This window comes from Nakaseomyces bracarensis (genome assembly GCF_045282275.1).
Source record: "Nakaseomyces bracarensis strain CBM3 chromosome Unknown Scaff12_0, whole genome shotgun sequence".
NCBI classification, from domain to species: domain Eukaryota; kingdom Fungi; phylum Ascomycota; class Saccharomycetes; order Saccharomycetales; family Saccharomycetaceae; genus Nakaseomyces; species Nakaseomyces bracarensis.
Window position 1 is genome coordinate 501,643 of NW_027263958.1, and position 18,863 is coordinate 520,505.

Here is an 18,863-nt window from a genome sequence, read left to right on the forward strand (position 1 = left end):
ATCTAAGTTCGACCAGGATGGCGATGAAGAAGGTGACGAAGAAGATTACTTGAACGATAGCGAAGGCGACCTAAATGGTGATATATCAGAACAGGAGGACACCTTCGGCGAGGACTTCGTAACGGCAGACGATATCGACGAAGAACCTGCTCCAAAGAAACAGAGAAAGAACTAAAGCAAAAAAAAACCATTTAGAAAGTAAAGATAAAAAGAACATTATAAAAGGAAAACCTATGATTCTCTAAACATACGATTAATTTAGGGTCATTTTTTTTTTCGTTTTATTATTTTTGTTGCATTTGTATATATATCCACTATTCATTCTATATATATATATAAAAGAACCCTTTGTATACTAATATCATGCTCATCTATTAATTATATATCATTATAAGGTCTATACATGTGCTTTACGTACATGATGATATTGAAATCTAAATTTAAACGACACCTTTTTGTAATTTAAGGACCAAAAAGCAGACTGCTATATTAGCTTGCTATGCGATGTGAAGTCCGAAGGAAGTAAGGAAAGTGGGTTACAAGGCTTTATATTACTGACAATAAGGTATTCTGGGATTAACTGAAGTCAATTGTACAGAGAACGAGGCATTTGGTGCAGTATTATTTATTTCGATTTGATTGATTTCGGCCTTCTTTTGTGGATCGCAAGCCTATACAAATATAATAGTGATCTGTCGAACATAGTCATTCAAAATACGAAAGTTTCTCAACATTGGAAATCCTGAAAAAATATTTGATATTGGAAGTCTAGCGTTTTTTATCTAACAAAACCTGAGAATAAAAATTGATCTAATTGATAAATGGTTGTAAGGACTGGAAGTAACCAAATGTATGAGAAGGAAAGGACTTCTTCGCATCACGAATCCTCTTCACTGGTTACTAGTCTTATGAAGTCATGGAAGGTGTCATCTTCATCGAAGAGGTCTAGTAGTTTACCCTCAAGTCCATCGACACCCGTTTTGAGTGGATCTCCAACGGTTTCAACGAGCGCAAGGTCATATAGTAACAAGAATGTGATCGATACACAGACCACTCCAGCAGCCATGTTCAAATCTTCAGATGGTAACATCGAGGCGTATGCTAAACAACAGAACTCGTCGCGGAAGAGTTCTACTTCTTATTCGCCCCTAAGATATGTTAAACCATTATCTATGAGCACTACATCTGTGCCTGAAAGCCCTAGAACTAGTGGTTTAGGTTTGTATAAGTTACACTCTCATGGCACACATGGACATGGACATTCTGGAAGTAGGAGGACTTCGGGCCATGACCACAAGAAGTCAGGGAAGTATTTCAAGGACCTGGATGAAGATTGGAGCGCGGTTATAGACGACTACAATTCTCCGATTCCTACTATGATAAATGGTGGTTATGGATCTGGATCCAGGCAGATATCAAGAGCCAACACATTGTCTAGGGTGTCGACATCCTCTTCAATGGTTACGAATACTACAGCAAAAGAAAATGTTTCTTATCCACAACTTCCAGAACTCCATAGAAGTGAAACTGATGAACTGAGGACACAGAAAGAGATCGAAGACAAGAAGCAAGTTCAACAACTGAACTCTATAATGAAGAGAATTGCTAAGTTTGATGCAATCTTGAAAAATAAGGCTCTGATTAATTTACAAGAACTAAGACAAATTAGCTGGAATGGTATTCCTAAATGTCACAGGCCTATTGTGTGGAAATTACTGATTGGATATTTGCCGGCGAATATCAAAAGACAAGAAAACCTGCTGAAAAATAAAAGAAAGGAATATCGAGACAGTTTATCTCATACTTTTTCCGATAAGCACTCAAGAGATGAACCTACTTGGCATCAGATAGAGATTGATATACCAAGAACTAACCCACATATAGCATTGTATCAATTCAAATCTGTTCAGGCAAGTCTACAACGTATTCTTTATCTATGGGCTATTAGACACCCAGCAAGTGGTTATGTTCAAGGGATAAACGATCTTGCCACACCTTTTTTTGAAACATTTTTAACAGAATACTTAACACCATCTCAAATTGATGATGTTGAAACCATTGACCCAGATACTTACATCTCACCTGAACAAATGGAAAATGTTGAAGCTGATACATTTTGGTGTTTAACGAAACTATTAGAGCAAATTACTGATAACTATATTCAAGGACAACCGGGTATCCTAAATCAGGTCAAAAATTTAAGTCAGCTAGTGAAAAGAATTGACTCAGATTTATATAATCATTTTCAGGAAGAAAATGTTGAGTTTATACAATTCTCATTTAGATGGATGAATTGTTTGCTAATGAGAGAATTCCAGATGCATGCTGTTATCAGGATGTGGGATACTTATCTGTCCGAAACATCTTCTGAAACCTCAGCCACATATACGCAATCTACGGAGTATGGAATACCCCGTACACCTACCGAGCCCAGAGTTTCTACCTTCAGTACTCCCTCGAAGGATTTCTCATCACCTGCATCTGCCAATGCGTTGAAGAGTCAAGATAATACAAAAATCTCACAATCATCTCTTAATGAATTTCATGTTTTCGTTTGCGCTGCTTTTTTAATTAAATGGAGTGATCAATTATTATCTATGGACTTTCAAGAAATTATTACCTTCCTTCAAAACCCACCTACGAAATCGTGGGATGAAAATGAGATAGAAATGCTACTTAGTGAAGCCTATATTTGGCAATCATTGTATAAAGATGCAACGTCACATTGGCTTTAAATACAATTTTTTGAAGTTCAAGTATACTATTTTCTAATGACAAAGATACAATTATTATCAGTAAAACGTCACTCATATTATCTAATGCCTCTATATGAACTCTTATTAGTATTTGAAACATATAAAAATATATAATTATCATAAAACGTTTACTGGTCATATTTTTTGTGAGCATGTTGACAAATAAGTTCCTATTTATCTACTTTATTTATAAATTGTTCTGGTACATAGTCTCCCAAAGCTCAATAGATTCTTTCTGTGATTCTATTGCCGATTCTAATGAAATCTCCATACTATTACGGAACTCCTCCATTTTGTCTTTATTAAACTTTTCAAATTCTTTCCTAATTTCAACTCCAATATCACTCCATGCTTTCTTCACTAGTAAAACTCTTCGTTCAACAAGCTTTACGTTGTCTCTGGTTTTAATGAATCTTTCCTTATTTGTGGGTTGTTTACTGTTGTTAAACAATTTTCCCATTTCCTGCTTCTTTTTTACTAAATCATTTTCTACAACTACTAGAAGGTATCCCAATCTTGCTCTTTGGTTAAAAACAGCTCTCAAGCTAGCCAATGATCTTACATATTCATCAAGTGTTGAGCCCATAGTAATATTTTCTTGGATGGCATCCCTCTCAAGCGATTCTTTGACACGTTTTTGAGTATCGGCTAATTCATAACATAGATCTGAACTCTCCTTAGAAACGTCCAGCGCACCCAAGCTTTCAATTAGATTGGCCATTTCATACGTGTAACTTGACAACTTAGTCCTCTGTTCTTCGATGGACTCAACTGCGGTTAGCATTTGTTGTAATCTTTCTTCTAATTTTTCGACCTTCTCTAACTCTTCAATAAAAAAAGTATCAGGTTCATTATACTTCGGAAGAGATGTAAATGATAAACTCATGAAGCCTTTTTTGTAGTCACTGTCGAGGCCACCATTTCTTATCACAACCGAAGCATCCTCGGGGCCAAGGAGTTCTATTTCACTGATGTGGATCTCGGAAAGATCACTGTCGTCATTATTGGCATTTGAACCAGAAACATAACTTCTTTCCCTAGATTGCTCCCGGAAATTTTCAGAAGTTAGGAACATGTGGAAGTCAGGGTCGTGTTGTAACACCTGATCATTGGCGATACGTTGAAGCATCAGTTGCATCTGTGATCTTCTTTTTTCTATAAATTCTGGATTGAACGAGAGTACAGTTATTTTTTGGGGTGGTGGAGGTACTACTTTACCCCAATGATTATTCTGTAGCTGTCTATATAGCCATCTGAAATCCCTGTACCTTCTTTTACACTCAATGTAATTAGGTTGTAAGATTTCTGATTCAGAGATAATCGTGTACTCGACATGCCCTCTTAAATCGGTCCCAACAGTAATAGGATCTCTAACTTCAATTGAAAACTTCACCAATTCTTCTTTTACTTGTTCATCTCCTTGGTGGTCTATATTTTGTGCATCTACATTTGGTTCTTTCGTACTGTCAACATCATCTCTATCAATTGGGTTGGGCTTTCTCGGTGAAATTGTGAACAAAGGCCCTTCAACCTGCTCAAATATAGTAGATTTAGAATCTCTAGAAGTTTCTTCCTCTTGATCTAAAGGCTCATCAACAAACTCCCTTTCCTTTTCCGCCTTTCCAAGAGGGTCCATTACAGCAGCATCTGTCGTGGCATTTTGAGCGCTAGAGTTTCTGTTTAAGCGTATCCTAGAAGAATCAAAGAGTTTCTTTGGCGCACCATGCCTGCGTGGCGAGGCAGTCTTGGTATTATCCAATTGATCACCTTCCTCTGCAACAATCAAAGGGGAGATCTGACTATCAAACAGAGAAGCACCCAGGGGATCTTTCTTGGGGGACCCGTTCAGGAGACCAGATAAAGGATCTTCTTCAGGTGCTAAATCATTAATTAACCCTCTCTGTGTCTCCATCTCCTCACCAATAGTCTTATCTTCAAATAGCTGGACATCTTCTCCTTCCTGTTCTTCTTCATTTCCTTCCTCTACCTCACGATCAGAAGATGTAGCCGTATCTACCATACGTTCCGTACCTTCCATAACTTCTGTAGGCGGATTCAAGTCATCCCAGACTGGAGCACTAAGATCATCCTCATAATCCATCTTTATGTGAAACTGTTTCTTTCCTTACCTTTTTCGAGGCTCACCTTCTGTTACACAACAGCTTATCTCCCTATAAACTAGCCTTATATCCTCTTGTGTGAGTGTATATAGTAGCAATAGTTCAGACTAGGTCAAATCCTTGATATAGGATATTACTGTAAGGGCTTATTATTGATTTTAGATTGAAAATCCAAGAGTCACAGAGCACGTACAGCTTAAAAAGGGAAACATGCAAAATTCGAGGTCCCCACCGTTGTCTATGATTGAAATACTGGCATTGCCCAATATTTGGTTATATTTGCACTGGATAACTATACAGAGAGATATACGGTGATAGTTGGTTACTTAGCTACTTATACTACTATAGTATTAAGGTAGAAACTTGTTTGGTAATAGCCTATATTGAAGGATTTTCTTCTTTCTATACTCTTCTCAAGTTCTCAAGGGACATATAACAAGTGTAAGCAGTTCTAATACAAAAAGGCATCAAAGGGTACCTAAATAAAAGATGGGTAAAGAGTCTAAGGAGGTCACAGAGGTCTCTGGTGAGACCCGTCGTTTCTCGCTGTGGAACTTCTGGATAAGTTCGCTGATATTGAAACTACTCCTGATACCGGATTATTTCAGCACGGATTTCGATGTGCACAGGAACTGGCTCGCTATCACTAATAAGCTGCCCATGAAGCAATGGTACTATGAGCACACCAGCCAATGGACCCTGGACTACCCACCATTCTTTGCTTACTTCGAGTGGTTCTTATCACAATTCGTGCCAAGCTATGTAAAACGTGACGGGTGTTTGGATATAGTTGAAGTTGGGCAATTTGGGATGCCTACCGTTGTGTTCCAGCGATTGACCGTCATTGTCAGTGAGATTCTTCTCTTCGTTGTATTACAAGTGTACATCAACACCAGTAAGCCCAGTGAGCGCACTCAAAGCTTCGTTGTCGCTGCAAGTATTGTGTTGTCTCCTGGGTTCTTGATAATCGACCATATTCATTTCCAATACAATGGGTTTTTGTTTGCCATCCTAATAGCGTCTATTGTGGCTGCAAGACAGAAGAGATACTTGTTATGTGGGTTGTTCTACTCTACTGCGTTATGTTTTAAGCACATCTACTTGTATTTGGCTCCTTGTTACTTCGTGTTTCTGTTGAGGGCTTATGTGTTGAATTTGAAGGATTTTAAGTTCAGGTCCTATAAAGATCTGATATTTATTGTCAATTGGACACACCTGACTAAACTTGGTTTAACAGTTATTGCCACCTTTTCGCTATGTTTTGGTCCATTTGTTATGGACATGCCACAAGTACTATCTCGACTATTTCCATTTTCAAGAGGCTTGACACATGCCTACTGGGCACCAAATTTTTGGGCAATTTACTCGACAATAGACAAAGTCTTGACTATCGTATTCTTGAAAATGCCATACATTTATAAGTTGACATCCAAATTTATATACCCACCATTAATCCCAGGTTCAATCGACGAAATAAAAGCCAAAATGGTGGAGAACAATAACGGGTCAAAGGGTCTGGTCGAGGATGTCTTCTTTGTTATTTTGCCTCAAATTACTCCCAAACTTACATTTTTGTTGACCTTGCTGTATCAAGTGTTAGCTGTTATTCCAGTACTATTTGATCCATCATTCAAGAGATTTATGGGATCGATGACATTGTGTGGTCTAGCTTCATTCCTGTTCGGTTGGCATGTTCATGAAAAGGCAATTATGCTGGTCATCATTCCATTTTCCTTTTTAGTAGTTAACGATAGAAGATTATTATCTTCTTTCATGTTACTAACCTCTGCTGGTTATGTCTCTTTATTCCCATTGCTATATGAATCTCAGGACTTCTTACTGAAGGCCTTTTACACATATGTTTGGTGTGTCATTTATTTCTTCGCATTTAGAAAGACCACCAGTATTTCTACCAGTGTAGAAAGAAGAATTTTCTTTTTGGATAGACTAACCCTAGTTTACATTTTTACTTTGGTACCTATGGTTTTCTTTGTCCATTTAAGAGATCTTTTAGGCTGGAAATATAAAGTGCTACAAAATTTTGAATTCCTAAGTTTGATGATATACAGTTTTTATTGTTCATTAGGTATAATAAGCTCATGGTTTGGCTTATCGTGGTTATATAATTTCGATGAACCACTATGGGTAACTGATGAAAAATTGTAATTATTTATATAGAAATTTAAATCTACTATTTTCTATTTTAATTTATTAATACATTATAAATCAGGTTATTACTTGACTTGAGTTAGAAATATAGTGAATTTATTATAATATTACTATGGTAAGTCTATATTATTGATCATTAATTAGTCTCTGTAGAGCAGCTCTAGCATCATCTTGTTTCAGCGAGATTGAGCTCCTTTTTGTGGTTTCGATAGCAACACTTGAATCAAGACTCCCAATAGCCAGGGCTGTTGGGATATATTTAGAACTTAGAGAACCATCCATGGTATGTTGGATCAGTGGGGTACACTGAATGTTAGTTGTGATAGTAGGCTCTTCTCCCCTAGGGGTAGTAGGTTCATTTAAAACAGCAATGTTTCTTGGGCTAGAAGGTATGGTCATCTTATGTGGAGAATAGTCCAAACTTTCTATCCTATGTTTTGGAATATTCAAGGGTTCATGAGGAATTGGGTTCCCTCCGGATTCTAAATGGCCACCAATCATAGCGCTGGTGCCTCTTTCATTAGATATGTTTGGGCTTCCAATGGTTTTCATGATTGTTGAAGCTCCTTGAATCGTAGTGGAGTTCCTCCTTAGTGGACTAAGAGGGCCAGGAGATCCAAAATTAATCCAGGATGGTGGAGTATTGAAAACTTTAGATTTCCTAGGGGAGGAAGAAAATTGATGATAGACTACGTCAGGCCAGTTTCCATCAGAATCCTCGGTAATAAGAAGTGGGTCTCCACCGCTGAATTTAAAAACATATTGTGAGTCGGAAGAATCAACTGTAGTGATTGGAGTTCTGGTTAGTTGTTTTTCTTGAGATTGCTGAAAGTTTGGAGCGAGAAATTGGTTAAATGGAAAGCCCTCTAAAGCACGCAAGTTTCTCCTGCTTTTTGGAGTCAAAGTTAGGTTGTGTTCGGGACTACTGATATTAACAGAGGTCTGATTTTCATGGCTTGCCAGACGTTTGGCAAACCTTGGGGATGTAAATTCATCTGCCAGAACAGAATCAATACCAAACTTAGGGGTAAACCCGGTCTTGAATTGAAACGTTGACCTTGGTGTACAAGGTGATTTTGGGTCCTGCCCGTTCAAAGAGATCTTAGGCAGATTATCATTCTGCTCGAGCTCTAACCTTGGTTTTACTTCGTTTTCAGATGGTGCAGTAGTACATGTGGCATTTGGTTTACTTTTATTTTGTGCATTGAAATTCATCTTTTTCAGTAAAGTAAGGACTTCCTTCTTGTCGAAAGTCTTTTGGTTAACCTTGGACATTGTAGGATTTCCGCTTAACTTGGTATCTTTTACCTGACTTTCCTCGCTCGAGATATCACGTGTAACGTCACTAGTAACACTACCTGTAATAACGTTATTGACATTAGCTATATTAACGTTAGAGACACCATCTGAAAAATTGGTTGAGCTATCAATTGACAGATCATTTGTTTCACTACTTGCCACGGCGTTTGATCTACCAAAGCTCTCTGCAGTGAACCGCATTTTTTTAAGCGCAGAGCTAGCATCAGAGGCTGTTTCATCAGTCTTGCCTGCACCTGAGATAACAGCCTCACCTTTCTCATTCACCGTCAGCGCCAACTTCAAGTTCTTCCCACCAGACATCTCTATATACCCCCTTTGTACGGTTGGTACTTTTCCCGGCATAGGCGAGGAGAACATCATGGGCGGAGAACTCTGCAACGTGTTCCGCGACACAGAGAAGTACATACTGGAATGCGAGTTCGGCGTAGACACAGGAGTGCTGCTCATAGACTCTTCACCCCGTTTCATCGGCGACGAGAGTATCGTCCCCCGGTGTCTCCCTTTCTTCGTAACCGATGGCGACTGCACATCAACATTACTCATCCGCCTCTTCTTCGGTGACGGCGTCGCAACAACCTTCATCATAGGCTTCGCAAACGACTTCTTACCTTGTCTCTGTACCTGCATCGACGAGTGCGCCATGGGACTCTGCAACGGATCAGCATAATCCTTCGTAAGCTGAGGCCTGCCTCGTCTCCTCTTAGTCTCCATCGTAAGCTTATTTTCCCTGGCGTTATTTGGAGTTATCCACTTTCTCTTGAAGCTAATACAATCAATCTAAAATAAAAAAATACTTTTTCACTTCATAATTCCCAAACTTCTAAACCAATTGGCTCCAAGTGTAAATCTCTTTTTTTTTTTTTATCTTGATTGTTGGATATGCCAAAGAAAACCCAGCAACCAAATATATTCTTTCTTTTTTTTCGTTACGGTATTTCTTTTTTTTTGGTTGTTTGCTAATTAAACTTCCTAATCGGGAAATTTTATTAACTTCTCTATGCAACACTCTTAGAAACACCCGTAGGCCCCCGGGATTACTCTTGATTTTGTTTAGTAGCTAGGGTTTCTCGTGTTATTTCTTTTAGGGTTTGTTTTAAAAATAGGTCTTTGTAGTCACATGACATACGTACACTATGTTCTATGATATCCGTTTAAGATGTTAATTCGTGTGATATTTCGTATAACAATATTTAAATACATTATGTTATGTTATGTTATGTTATGTTATGTTATGCTGTTCCGACATAGGATGTTGTAATTATAATGTCTTTTCTTAAAGTTATTGATTATTTTTTTACATGGTAAATATATATAAATAATGGGGGGGGGGGGTAGGATTATTAACTGCTCTTTTTTAAATATCAATGGTAGAGGATCAAGAATCTCTCTTTTTTTTTTTTTCTCTTTATTTTATACAGGAGTAATTTTTTTTTAATTTGTTATTGGTAATAAAAAGAAGAAATTGAATAAATAATTTAAGAAAAAAAAAAGATAAGAAGTGAGTAGTAATAAATATAATGGAATAATAAAATTAATTTTTTTTGTTAATGACCAAGATAAATAAAAAAAAAATTTCAAGCATTTTTTTTTTTTTTTATCTCTTTCTTTGTGAAAAATTAAATACTTTCATTTTCACTTACTTCCCTTATTTTTTTTTCTTTGTATAGGGAATTTTTTAAAGCCGATCGGATTTAGTTTATTTCTTTGAATTGGAGTGAATGTTATTACTTTCTTGGTTTTGGTGGGTTGAAACTGAATTTTCTGTTCTTAAGAGCGGCCCACTTGAACTTCTTGACCCAAACGGATAATAGGTACAATGAAGATAGTAGCAAGATGGCCTTCAAACCTGCCTTCTTTCTCTCATCGTGTTCTGGCTCAGCACACCATTGCAAGTATGTGGTGACATCCTTGGCCATTTGGGAGGTGGTAGCTGGGGTACCGTCATCGTATTCGACTAAGTCGTCGAACAGGACTCTAGCCATAGAGATAGCACCACCTGGGAAGTATGGGTTGTAGTTTGTGCCGGTTGGCAACTGGACACCAGCTGGAGGATCGTCTGGGTAACCGGTCAACAAGGCGAAGATGTAGTCTGGACCACCGTGTCTAGCTTTAACGATTAGGGACAAGTCTGGAGGCAAAGCACCTTGGTTGGCAGCTCTAGCGGCTTGTTCATTAGGGTATGGGCCCGGTATATAGTCCGCTAGCTTACCAGCCCTCTTCTTAGGGTTACCTTGCTCGTCTGGCTCATCATCGTATTCGAATTCAGCAGCCATTTCACGGACTTCCTCATTGGTGTGGGAAACACCGACCATCGTTCTCCAGGCAACTCTGTCTAGCGAGTGACAAGCAGCACAGACTTCACGGTACACTTGGTAACCTCTTCTGATGGAAGCATGGTCAAAAGTCTGTAATGGACCATTGTGAGACCATGCGTAACCTGGAGCATGTAAACCGTGCTCAGCAGCCGTCATAGCCTCAGCAGTTAAAGAGTCAGCGTACAGAAGTGCAGATGCAGTAACAGCACTCAATGCTGCACCACCAACAAGCCATTTTCTAGATTGTTTAGGAACCTCTCTGGCAACTGAGAAAGACCTCGTCACAACACGTCTCTGTATATTACTAAACATTGTTATTTTTTTTTTATTATTATTATTGTTGTTGTTTTTCTCTTAATGTATTTGAGTTTTGTATTTCTATTTACTTATTATCTTCTTGATCTTTGTTGTATGGTTATTTTTGTTCCTACTCTAAATTAGTTCTCTAATCTATTGTTGTTTTGGATTTCTATTGTCTTCTCTTGTTTCTTGTTTAATTGTCTAGATAGTCTCGTAGTTATAAACCCACAAGTCTTCGCTAAATATATAATAAGTTTATATTATATTATTTTTTTTTTTACTTTTATAAAATACTTAAATTTCATGGAACTAACGGACTTGGTATTAAGCTAAGACCCCTTCCTGAACAAATGATTTGTCAAATTAACCCAATTACCATGAAGCAAGACCCAGGTTTACCACCATCTGAGAGAATTTTAAGAGGGAGCGAAGCCGTTACCCAATCAGCTTCGAGAAAATATACAAATGAAAAGAGCTTACTTCTCCCCCCGATATAACCCGGTTACCCACACACACACAAGCACACACACAAAGAGAGCAGAAGCCCTCTCTTGAATTTTTTGTTGCCGATAAAAAAAAAAAAAATAAAGAAGAAGCAGCTTACTCATGTGACATTGTTCGTGTAACAGTATGTATTATCTTGGTGTACGGTAATATCACGTTATTATTCGTACCTTATTACTATTCTTGAGCGGGGTAAGTGAAGTTTCTTTTTCCGGTTTAACTTAGGCATATCTATGTATATATATAAGTGATGCATATATCAATCAGCTAGATAGTATAACAATACATCCAATTGTTTTATACATTCGCCAAGTCATACAAAAAAATATAAAAAAAGTGAGGTCAAATGATTGTGAGTAGTGGTGAGCTGTCTCAGGATATACGGTATAGTTTTTTGAATACGTTGGATCATTTCGCATGTGAATATGTGAGGACATTGTGGACATTACAGTATCTGGATAACAAGTGTGAAGGGGCGAGTGAGAATGGGCGTCAGAGCAAGCGGGGTGAGGATGAGGATGAGGATGAGGAGTTGGAAGTACAGTTGAGAGGTAAAGCACGTTATCTGCGACAGTTGGTGCAAGAGAGAGTGGAGTTTCTGACACAGTACAGGCAGGACCTTGTGTTACAGAAAGAGATAAACAAACGGTATACGCATTTGTTGAATAGGAAGAAAGGTGTTAGTACGGCACCTACAACAACAACAGCATCTCGGGCTAACGGGAACAACGGTAACAAGAAACTTCTGTTGAAGATCAATTTGAAAGAGGCTCAAAAGAGAGATCTAAGGCATGAGAAACAACGGAAGGAGTACCTGAAAAGGTCCGGCAATACGAAGATTAATGGAGAAGGAGGGGACGATGCCAGGTACTGTTTCTGCAATGACGTGTCATACGGGCCTATGATTGCATGTGACAATGAAAATTGCAAATTGGAATGGTTTCACTACGCATGTGTACATATAAATAAACCACCGTCGGGGAAATGGTACTGTAGTGAATCTTGTAGAAAAGCCGATAGTAAATGATTGTTGAAAACTCAAGTGGATTAATGAGGGGTACAAAATAAATTATGGCTGCTCTGTCTGATTTTTTGCGCGCATAAAGACAAGTCAAAGTAAAAGACCCAAAATAAATTTTTAGAATTTTGCCAAGTTATTATTATTCTAATAAGTAGTTGTGGTTATCGTTCTCTGGTATATTTTTTCGGGCAACCCTCCCGCTCTATTTATTTAAGTACTAAAATGACGTAGTTACTACTCTATTATGGATCTTTTAATCTCCAAAGTATATTAATTTTTCCAAAAAAGGATATAGGTGTGGGGGAGGCTGTAGATGAGACATAACAAATATTTTTTAGTGATAAATAAGAACAAATAGTTTCTTTCAAAATCAATAAAGAACAACAAATAATTTTAGTAGCAGAAAAAAACAAGATTTGCCGGAAAAACTAAAAAGACAACAAATAAATCTAGGACAGCCCCTCTCCCCTAAAAACATATTAATAAATAATTACAAAAAAAATAATGAAATATTACGTACAGTTTGCTCTTTTATTGCTTGTCTTCTTTTGCCGATTTATTCTATTTCTGGAATAACGGAAAAAGAAATATATTTATTTATTTTTCCGGGTATGACCATATTTCTTTTGCTGTAATTACTTAACCTATCGGAAAAACTTCAGATTCAAAAAGCTGATTACGTTAACCCATGTTTACCCATTACCACGATTGATTTTTAGAAGGTGGGGGACAATAAATAAACACCGCAGCATGAAAGACGAATGAACCAACAACAAAAAAAAAAAAGACGCCGTGGCTATCTTGATTTTCCTTTCGGAAAAACTTCAGCTCAACTCACAGGAAGTCGGTGGGAGGAAATAAATCTGGGGGAAGCATAGGTCCTGGCAAAAGCTAAAAGGGCCTCTGCGTCATTCCTGATGCTCCTATTGAAATACTGCACAGCGTAGAGTCTTGTCATATTTATCCGTGGTACCCACTGATTTGACTTTTTCTGCAAAAGAAAAGTTTATCTTTCTTTTTTTAACCATAAACTCTTACGATAGAAGTTTTTCCGTTGGACCCTTTTTCTCCTTTGCCACCTTGGCTGCTTCTCCTCTTAGACTTACTCATCAAGTAATCACTCCTTTTTTTTTCCTTAATTTGCGTTTTTCAACCATGTCCTAATCGTGATCTTTATAATGCTGCGGTGATTGTTCACGGAAAAACTATTTTTGCGGTGTTCGGAAAATTCGACTTGTTTATTAATCGAAGAAAAGGGCGCGAAAAATCCACACAGAAAAGTAAAGAACAAGAGAGGAGAGAGGGCAATACGTAATTAAAAGAAAGAAACGGAAGAAAAGTGGAGTTTTTCCGAAACTGAATGGGGAAATAGTTTTTCCGAGTAATGTGTCAATAATAATGGCGAAGCACCCTCAATCAAAGCAGTGGCAATAAAAATAAGAAAAAGACAAAGAAAAACATAGCAGCAAGTAAACCGGAAGAGTTGCCCTTGTTGTTATTTCTAGTAAATATTCTCTATACCATTGTCGGACAAATATTTAATATTATATGACTTTTTTCCCTTCTATGTGATGTACTTAGAGGAATAAGTGGAACATTTCAGTTTTGTTTTTCTTTTTAGTATCGGATTTTCTATGAATCTAAAAAGCCCCTCCCTCAGTGAAACTCTACGGAACCCTCTCTACGTAGTGTCCTTCACGTCTTAACCCCCCACTCGAACTCCTCAATCAATAGACAATACTTGACTTCAATAACAGACAAGTGGATTGATACAATAAAGGAAAAAAAATTTTCTTTGTATTTTAGACATATAATTCATGATATATAAATAAGTCGGTTGTTTAGGAGAAGGTAAATGTATTGGGTTGTGAATCTATCAAATACTTTGTTTACAAATTTGACTCAGGTTACTCACGCAATAAAAAAATATAAAAAATAGTACAATACATCAGTTTATTTACTTACGGATATTAGGAGATTAATTATTTGCATTAGATAAAAAAAAATAATAATAAAAATAACCTCCACATTATTAACAGACCACAAAATTTATTACAGACACATTTATCAACAATAATGACTAGTCTAGATGACACTATTATTTCTCGTCAAAATTTGATGTTGTTGGATAATGTTACCAACTACAGTAAACCAGCTCTGGACTACTTCCACCACGAATTTGACTACTCCAAGGATGTCTGTCTGTCCTGGGGTTTGTTGCTAAAGATGAGAAAACACAAAGTATTAAGACTACCTAGCTGTTCAAACGAGGATGATATGGACTACAATATCTATCTCGAAAGACTACATCACTGTTTGTGGAGACGTTGGTCTATGAACCTCTTCAAGCTAGAAGACAAGAAGCTCAACCCACTATCGATCAACTGGAATAAAGATACAGATGTAACAGTTTTATATGGGCCTGACTTGTCAGTATCAGAGGATGAACAGAAGGACGAAAAGAAACAACAAGTTGAGGATAAACAAAAGTCATCTTTGAAGTCATGTCTTTCTCATTCAGTCGAGGAAGATGAGACTGCAGAATACTACAACGATTTCTCTACTGAAAAATACAACTACTCTTCATCTGTTAGCTCAAGTACGTCTTCTATTTTTGATAAGACCTATTCTGAAGAGGAGTTGGCTTTGCCAAAGAAGAAGAGTATAAGATTTGATGACGCTGTATTCAAGAGGGTTATTGATCATAGCGGTAAACATCACGAAATCTACACTATTATTAATGACAAAAAAGATCAGTGGAGAAGAGAACAAAAGAGAATTTTCTCCCGTTCCTCATACAAACACTCGCAAAAGAAGATTGAATCTGACATTCAACAGCATGTTCCAGGAATGAATGACAGTGCTTACATTCTAATCAACTAAAAATTTTATATTCAACTTTAATTCATTAATGAATTCTTTCACCAATAACAATACGCATAAAAGAGGTAAAATATAGGCCTCTATGAAATATCAGAAGCAACATTATCTGTTTTGATATTATCACTTCAATTCTAACCAGTTACGTTACGACAATTAAACTTTTTTTTGTTTTGTTTTGTTTTTTTTTACTATTATTAACCAACTAATATTTATTATTCTTAATGACCCCCTTTCAGCAATTACATTTAATTTGTACTGTAATATTCATGATTTCCAATACAGAACAAAAAAACAAAAAAAATAGTAGTTTAGTTTTATTTACATATATAATTTGACCTTTCTAATTTGCATAGATAAATGTTTGCATATCATATCAACTTAATCAAGTATCTTCCACAATTTCTCTTATTTAAAGCACTAATATTGCTTATTTGAATTGATCCTATAGACACTATTTGGTCCAGATGTCTGCAAAATTTGACAAACAAAAAAATTCAAAATTGCTCAGAAAAATCTGTAGAGAGTAACTGGATATATAAATCGGCATCAAGCTAAGAGATGTAAATAACCTTACAAGGTATTATAACTACACTTATCTTTGGAGATATAGATATAAGAAGTTACGTATATTCAATTTCAGGAGATTTCTATTCATGTTATGCCTTTTAAGGTAGCTTCCCTGAAGATTTCGATAGGTACAAAACGGTCAGAGACTGTCTTGCGAGATGTTCAAGTTTGGGACCTATCAGCCAATGTCCAGGATAAAGTTAGGTTGTCCAGGGAATATCGTGGGCGGTTTTCTGCTTATGTAGATATGAAGAAACTACCAATTTGGTTGAGTTCTTCAGAGTCTCCCTACCAATGCTTCACGCGTAGCTCCACGACCATGACATATTTCAATTCAAAGCTGAAGTACAAGAATCGAGGTATTGTATTCGAGTGCATTCCTCTTGCTGACAAGTTGGCAAATCCTGGATGTTACGTGTATTTCATTTTCTCCCGCTATTCTGATACGGTGCGGGTCCTTCGAGTGGACCTGTCCTTTAAAAGTGATATAGATTTACAAATTAAGCAACTGAAGTCTACCAATGCAAATTCTACAGAGCAGACAGATGTAGATACAGATGGGGATGAGAGCGATAATGTTAACAGCAACCTCAATAAGACTCGAGAGTCCAGTATAGATAAGTTCTATACTGTTTCTCGGCAAAAGAGTGAGAGCACCACAACTATGGTTCTACAAACTGTGCGCGAGAAGGATAAGAAAATTCAATTGAAAGATACTATTTCAAAACTTATCTTAGGTGGACTCAGACTACGTTCTCTTTCAGGTACTCATAGCGAAACCCAGCGAGTTTATAAAATGACACTTTCAGCAGCTGAATTTGCTCACAGAAACGATCTCGTAAAATTACAAAAGGGGATTATCAAAGAAATTCCATTTGAAGACTTGCAAGAAACTGTGGAATCACTATTAAACCTATTTACTAGGTCTTAGAGAAAGCTATGGTGGCGATTTATGTTCATCTGGTGATAATACTGTGTGTTCTGCCTTTTTTTTTCACGGGTTATCATGTACAGGGCTCGGCCTTTCTGTTCCCTTTAAGCATAATGAAAATATTAAGATGGCGTGAGACTAAGTTAACGAGTTGTAAGTAACAACTGGGTTACTTTAACTGGGTTACTTTGATTTCGTATTGGGAATATAAAAGTACTACTTTAATTGGTATTATAAACTAGTATTTCATCCAAATTCGAAAAGAAAGGTAGGTAGATAGGAAAAGTTTCAGGATGGCTGACAAGCATTTGTTCGTTTTGATTCATGGTTTGTGGGGAAATCATAAACACATGAAATCTTTGGAGAAAATACTTGATAAGAATTTGAATGGTAAGGACGGGAAGAATGAGTATTTGTTTTTCTTGCCTAGACAAAATCCTATGTTCAAGACGTTTGATGGTATTGAAATCATTGGATACAGAACTCTGATTGAAATATGTGAGTATATTAAGGAGTTTAAAGAAGGAAAGATAACTAAAATCAGTTTCATTGGTTACTCTCTTGGAGGTCTTGTTTCTAGATTTGTTGTAGGAAAAATGTATTCTGAATGCCGCGAGATCTTTGAATCAATTGAACCATGTATATTTATGACGGTGGCAACTCCTCATTTAGGGATTCAGTTTTATAACCCTAGGAATTATTTAAATCGTACGTTGTTGTTTGGTACCTTTACAGCACTTGGATCTACTATATTAGGTAAAAGTGGTAGGGAATTATTCATAGCCAACTCTAGCAATGATATTCTCGTCAAGATGAGTACAGGTGAATATGTTGATGCATTAAAGCAATTTAAACATCGGATAGCATTTGCTAATGTAAGAAATGACAGGACAGTAGCCTTCTTTACCGGTTTCATGACAGATATTGACCCTTTCATTAATTCCGATAATCGTTTAAAGTTTGTATATCAGGAGAAGATACCAGGAAAGAACTACTCAAGGACCATGCCCAGAATTATTGATATGAACAAGTTAAACCCTGATGTTCACATCCCAAACCAAAAATCAAACCCAATGAGATATTGGTTCAGAACATTATCCTTAATTTTTCTTGCGGTATTTTTAGTCGTTCCCATTGCTTTCTTCTTGAATGTTGGTGGCACTATATATAGTTACACGGCGACCTGCAAATATAGAAAGATGCTGAAAAATAATGAATTCCCAAAATTAGTGAAGGAGAAAGTAGGAATTAGCGACGATATCAAAAATTACGTATCTGACGCCTATGGAAGTATTATGGGTTCGGTTATGGAAGATGAGGACTCACAAGAAATTGAATCTACTCCTAAACCACAGGGTGACGATTCTGAAGACTGGAGAATCTTTATTGAGAAATATTCTTCACTTGATAATGAATCAGAACCATGGAGATCGAAATTTGATAAGATTCCTTTGACAAAAGAAAGAAAACAGATCATGGATAATTTGCATAAAATAAAATGGATCAAAATACCGATCTATGTCAAGAGTGCAAATGCGCATGGTGGTATTATTGCCAGGCGAGGACTTGATGATAGTACACCTTCCACAGCAGTTGCTTCCTTGGAATTTGCTTGTCAAATGTTGAATTACTTACTTACGAATGAGTCCTGATTGCCTGCAAAATGAAAATAACGTTTCTTAGAGATAAGTTATAGTCTTTCTAGTATTTATAGGTTTAATATTCTCTTATAACTGACTGTTTCATCGTAGATGTAATGTTATTCTTTTATTGTACAGAGCATTACTACGACTAGAAAAAAAAATTGTTATTTGAAAAAAGATAAGAACTCCTCATAGGGGGCTCGAACCCCTGACATTTCGGTTGTCCTCGTTTGACGTAAAAGCCGAACGCTCTACCAACTGAGCTAACAAGGATGAGTTCTTATTGTTTTACACACCTTTAATTGTCAAAGTTACTCATTATCGTGTAATTTGA

The 18,863-nt window shown here is 36.9% G+C and overlaps 8 protein-coding genes across 8 annotated transcripts; 5 read left to right on the forward strand and 3 right to left on the reverse strand.

Moving 5' to 3' along the window:
* Positions 1-2,943: 2,943 nt before the first annotated feature.
* On the reverse strand, positions 2,944-4,857 carry VPS5 (sorting nexin 1; the record flags this gene model as incomplete). Its single annotated transcript, XM_071053814.1, has 1 exon — positions 2,944-4,857. The coding sequence occupies one exon, from the start codon at positions 4,855-4,857 to the stop codon at positions 2,944-2,946; it is 1,914 nt and encodes a 637-aa protein (XP_070910226.1).
* Positions 4,858-5,365: 508 nt separating this feature from the next.
* Positions 5,366-7,042, forward strand: ALG8 (dolichyl-P-Glc:Glc1Man(9)GlcNAc(2)-PP-dolichol alpha-1,3-glucosyltransferase; the record flags this gene model as incomplete). Its single annotated transcript, XM_071053815.1, has 1 exon — positions 5,366-7,042. One exon carries the CDS (start codon positions 5,366-5,368, stop codon positions 7,040-7,042), a length of 1,677 nt encoding a protein of 558 aa, XP_070910227.1.
* A 129-nt stretch (positions 7,043-7,171) lies between these two features.
* MSA1 (Msa1p) lies at positions 7,172-9,076 on the reverse strand (the record flags this gene model as incomplete). The annotated part of the gene is made up of 1 exon (XM_071053816.1): positions 7,172-9,076. The coding sequence occupies one exon, from the start codon at positions 9,074-9,076 to the stop codon at positions 7,172-7,174; it is 1,905 nt and encodes a 634-aa protein (XP_070910228.1).
* A 1,013-nt stretch (positions 9,077-10,089) lies between these two features.
* On the reverse strand, positions 10,090-10,992 carry CYT1 (ubiquinol--cytochrome-c reductase catalytic subunit CYT1; the record flags this gene model as incomplete). Its single annotated transcript, XM_071053817.1, has 1 exon — positions 10,090-10,992. One exon carries the CDS (start codon positions 10,990-10,992, stop codon positions 10,090-10,092), a length of 903 nt encoding a protein of 300 aa, XP_070910229.1.
* Positions 10,993-11,830: 838 nt separating this feature from the next.
* Positions 11,831-12,511, forward strand: YNG1 (Yng1p; the record flags this gene model as incomplete). The annotated part of the gene is made up of 1 exon (XM_071053818.1): positions 11,831-12,511. One exon carries the CDS (start codon positions 11,831-11,833, stop codon positions 12,509-12,511), a length of 681 nt encoding a protein of 226 aa, XP_070910230.1.
* Positions 12,512-14,581: 2,070 nt separating this feature from the next.
* On the forward strand, positions 14,582-15,388 carry RNJ42_03655 (uncharacterized protein; the record flags this gene model as incomplete). The annotated part of the gene is made up of 1 exon (XM_071053819.1): positions 14,582-15,388. The coding sequence occupies one exon, from the start codon at positions 14,582-14,584 to the stop codon at positions 15,386-15,388; it is 807 nt and encodes a 268-aa protein (XP_070910231.1).
* Positions 15,389-16,046: 658 nt separating this feature from the next.
* Positions 16,047-16,886, forward strand: SLD7 (Sld7p; the record flags this gene model as incomplete). Its single annotated transcript, XM_071053820.1, has 1 exon — positions 16,047-16,886. The coding sequence occupies one exon, from the start codon at positions 16,047-16,049 to the stop codon at positions 16,884-16,886; it is 840 nt and encodes a 279-aa protein (XP_070910232.1).
* A 293-nt stretch (positions 16,887-17,179) lies between these two features.
* On the forward strand, positions 17,180-18,538 carry LPL1 (putative hydrolase; the record flags this gene model as incomplete). Its single annotated transcript, XM_071053821.1, has 1 exon — positions 17,180-18,538. The coding sequence occupies one exon, from the start codon at positions 17,180-17,182 to the stop codon at positions 18,536-18,538; it is 1,359 nt and encodes a 452-aa protein (XP_070910233.1).
* Between the last annotated feature and the right edge of the window lie 325 nt (positions 18,539-18,863).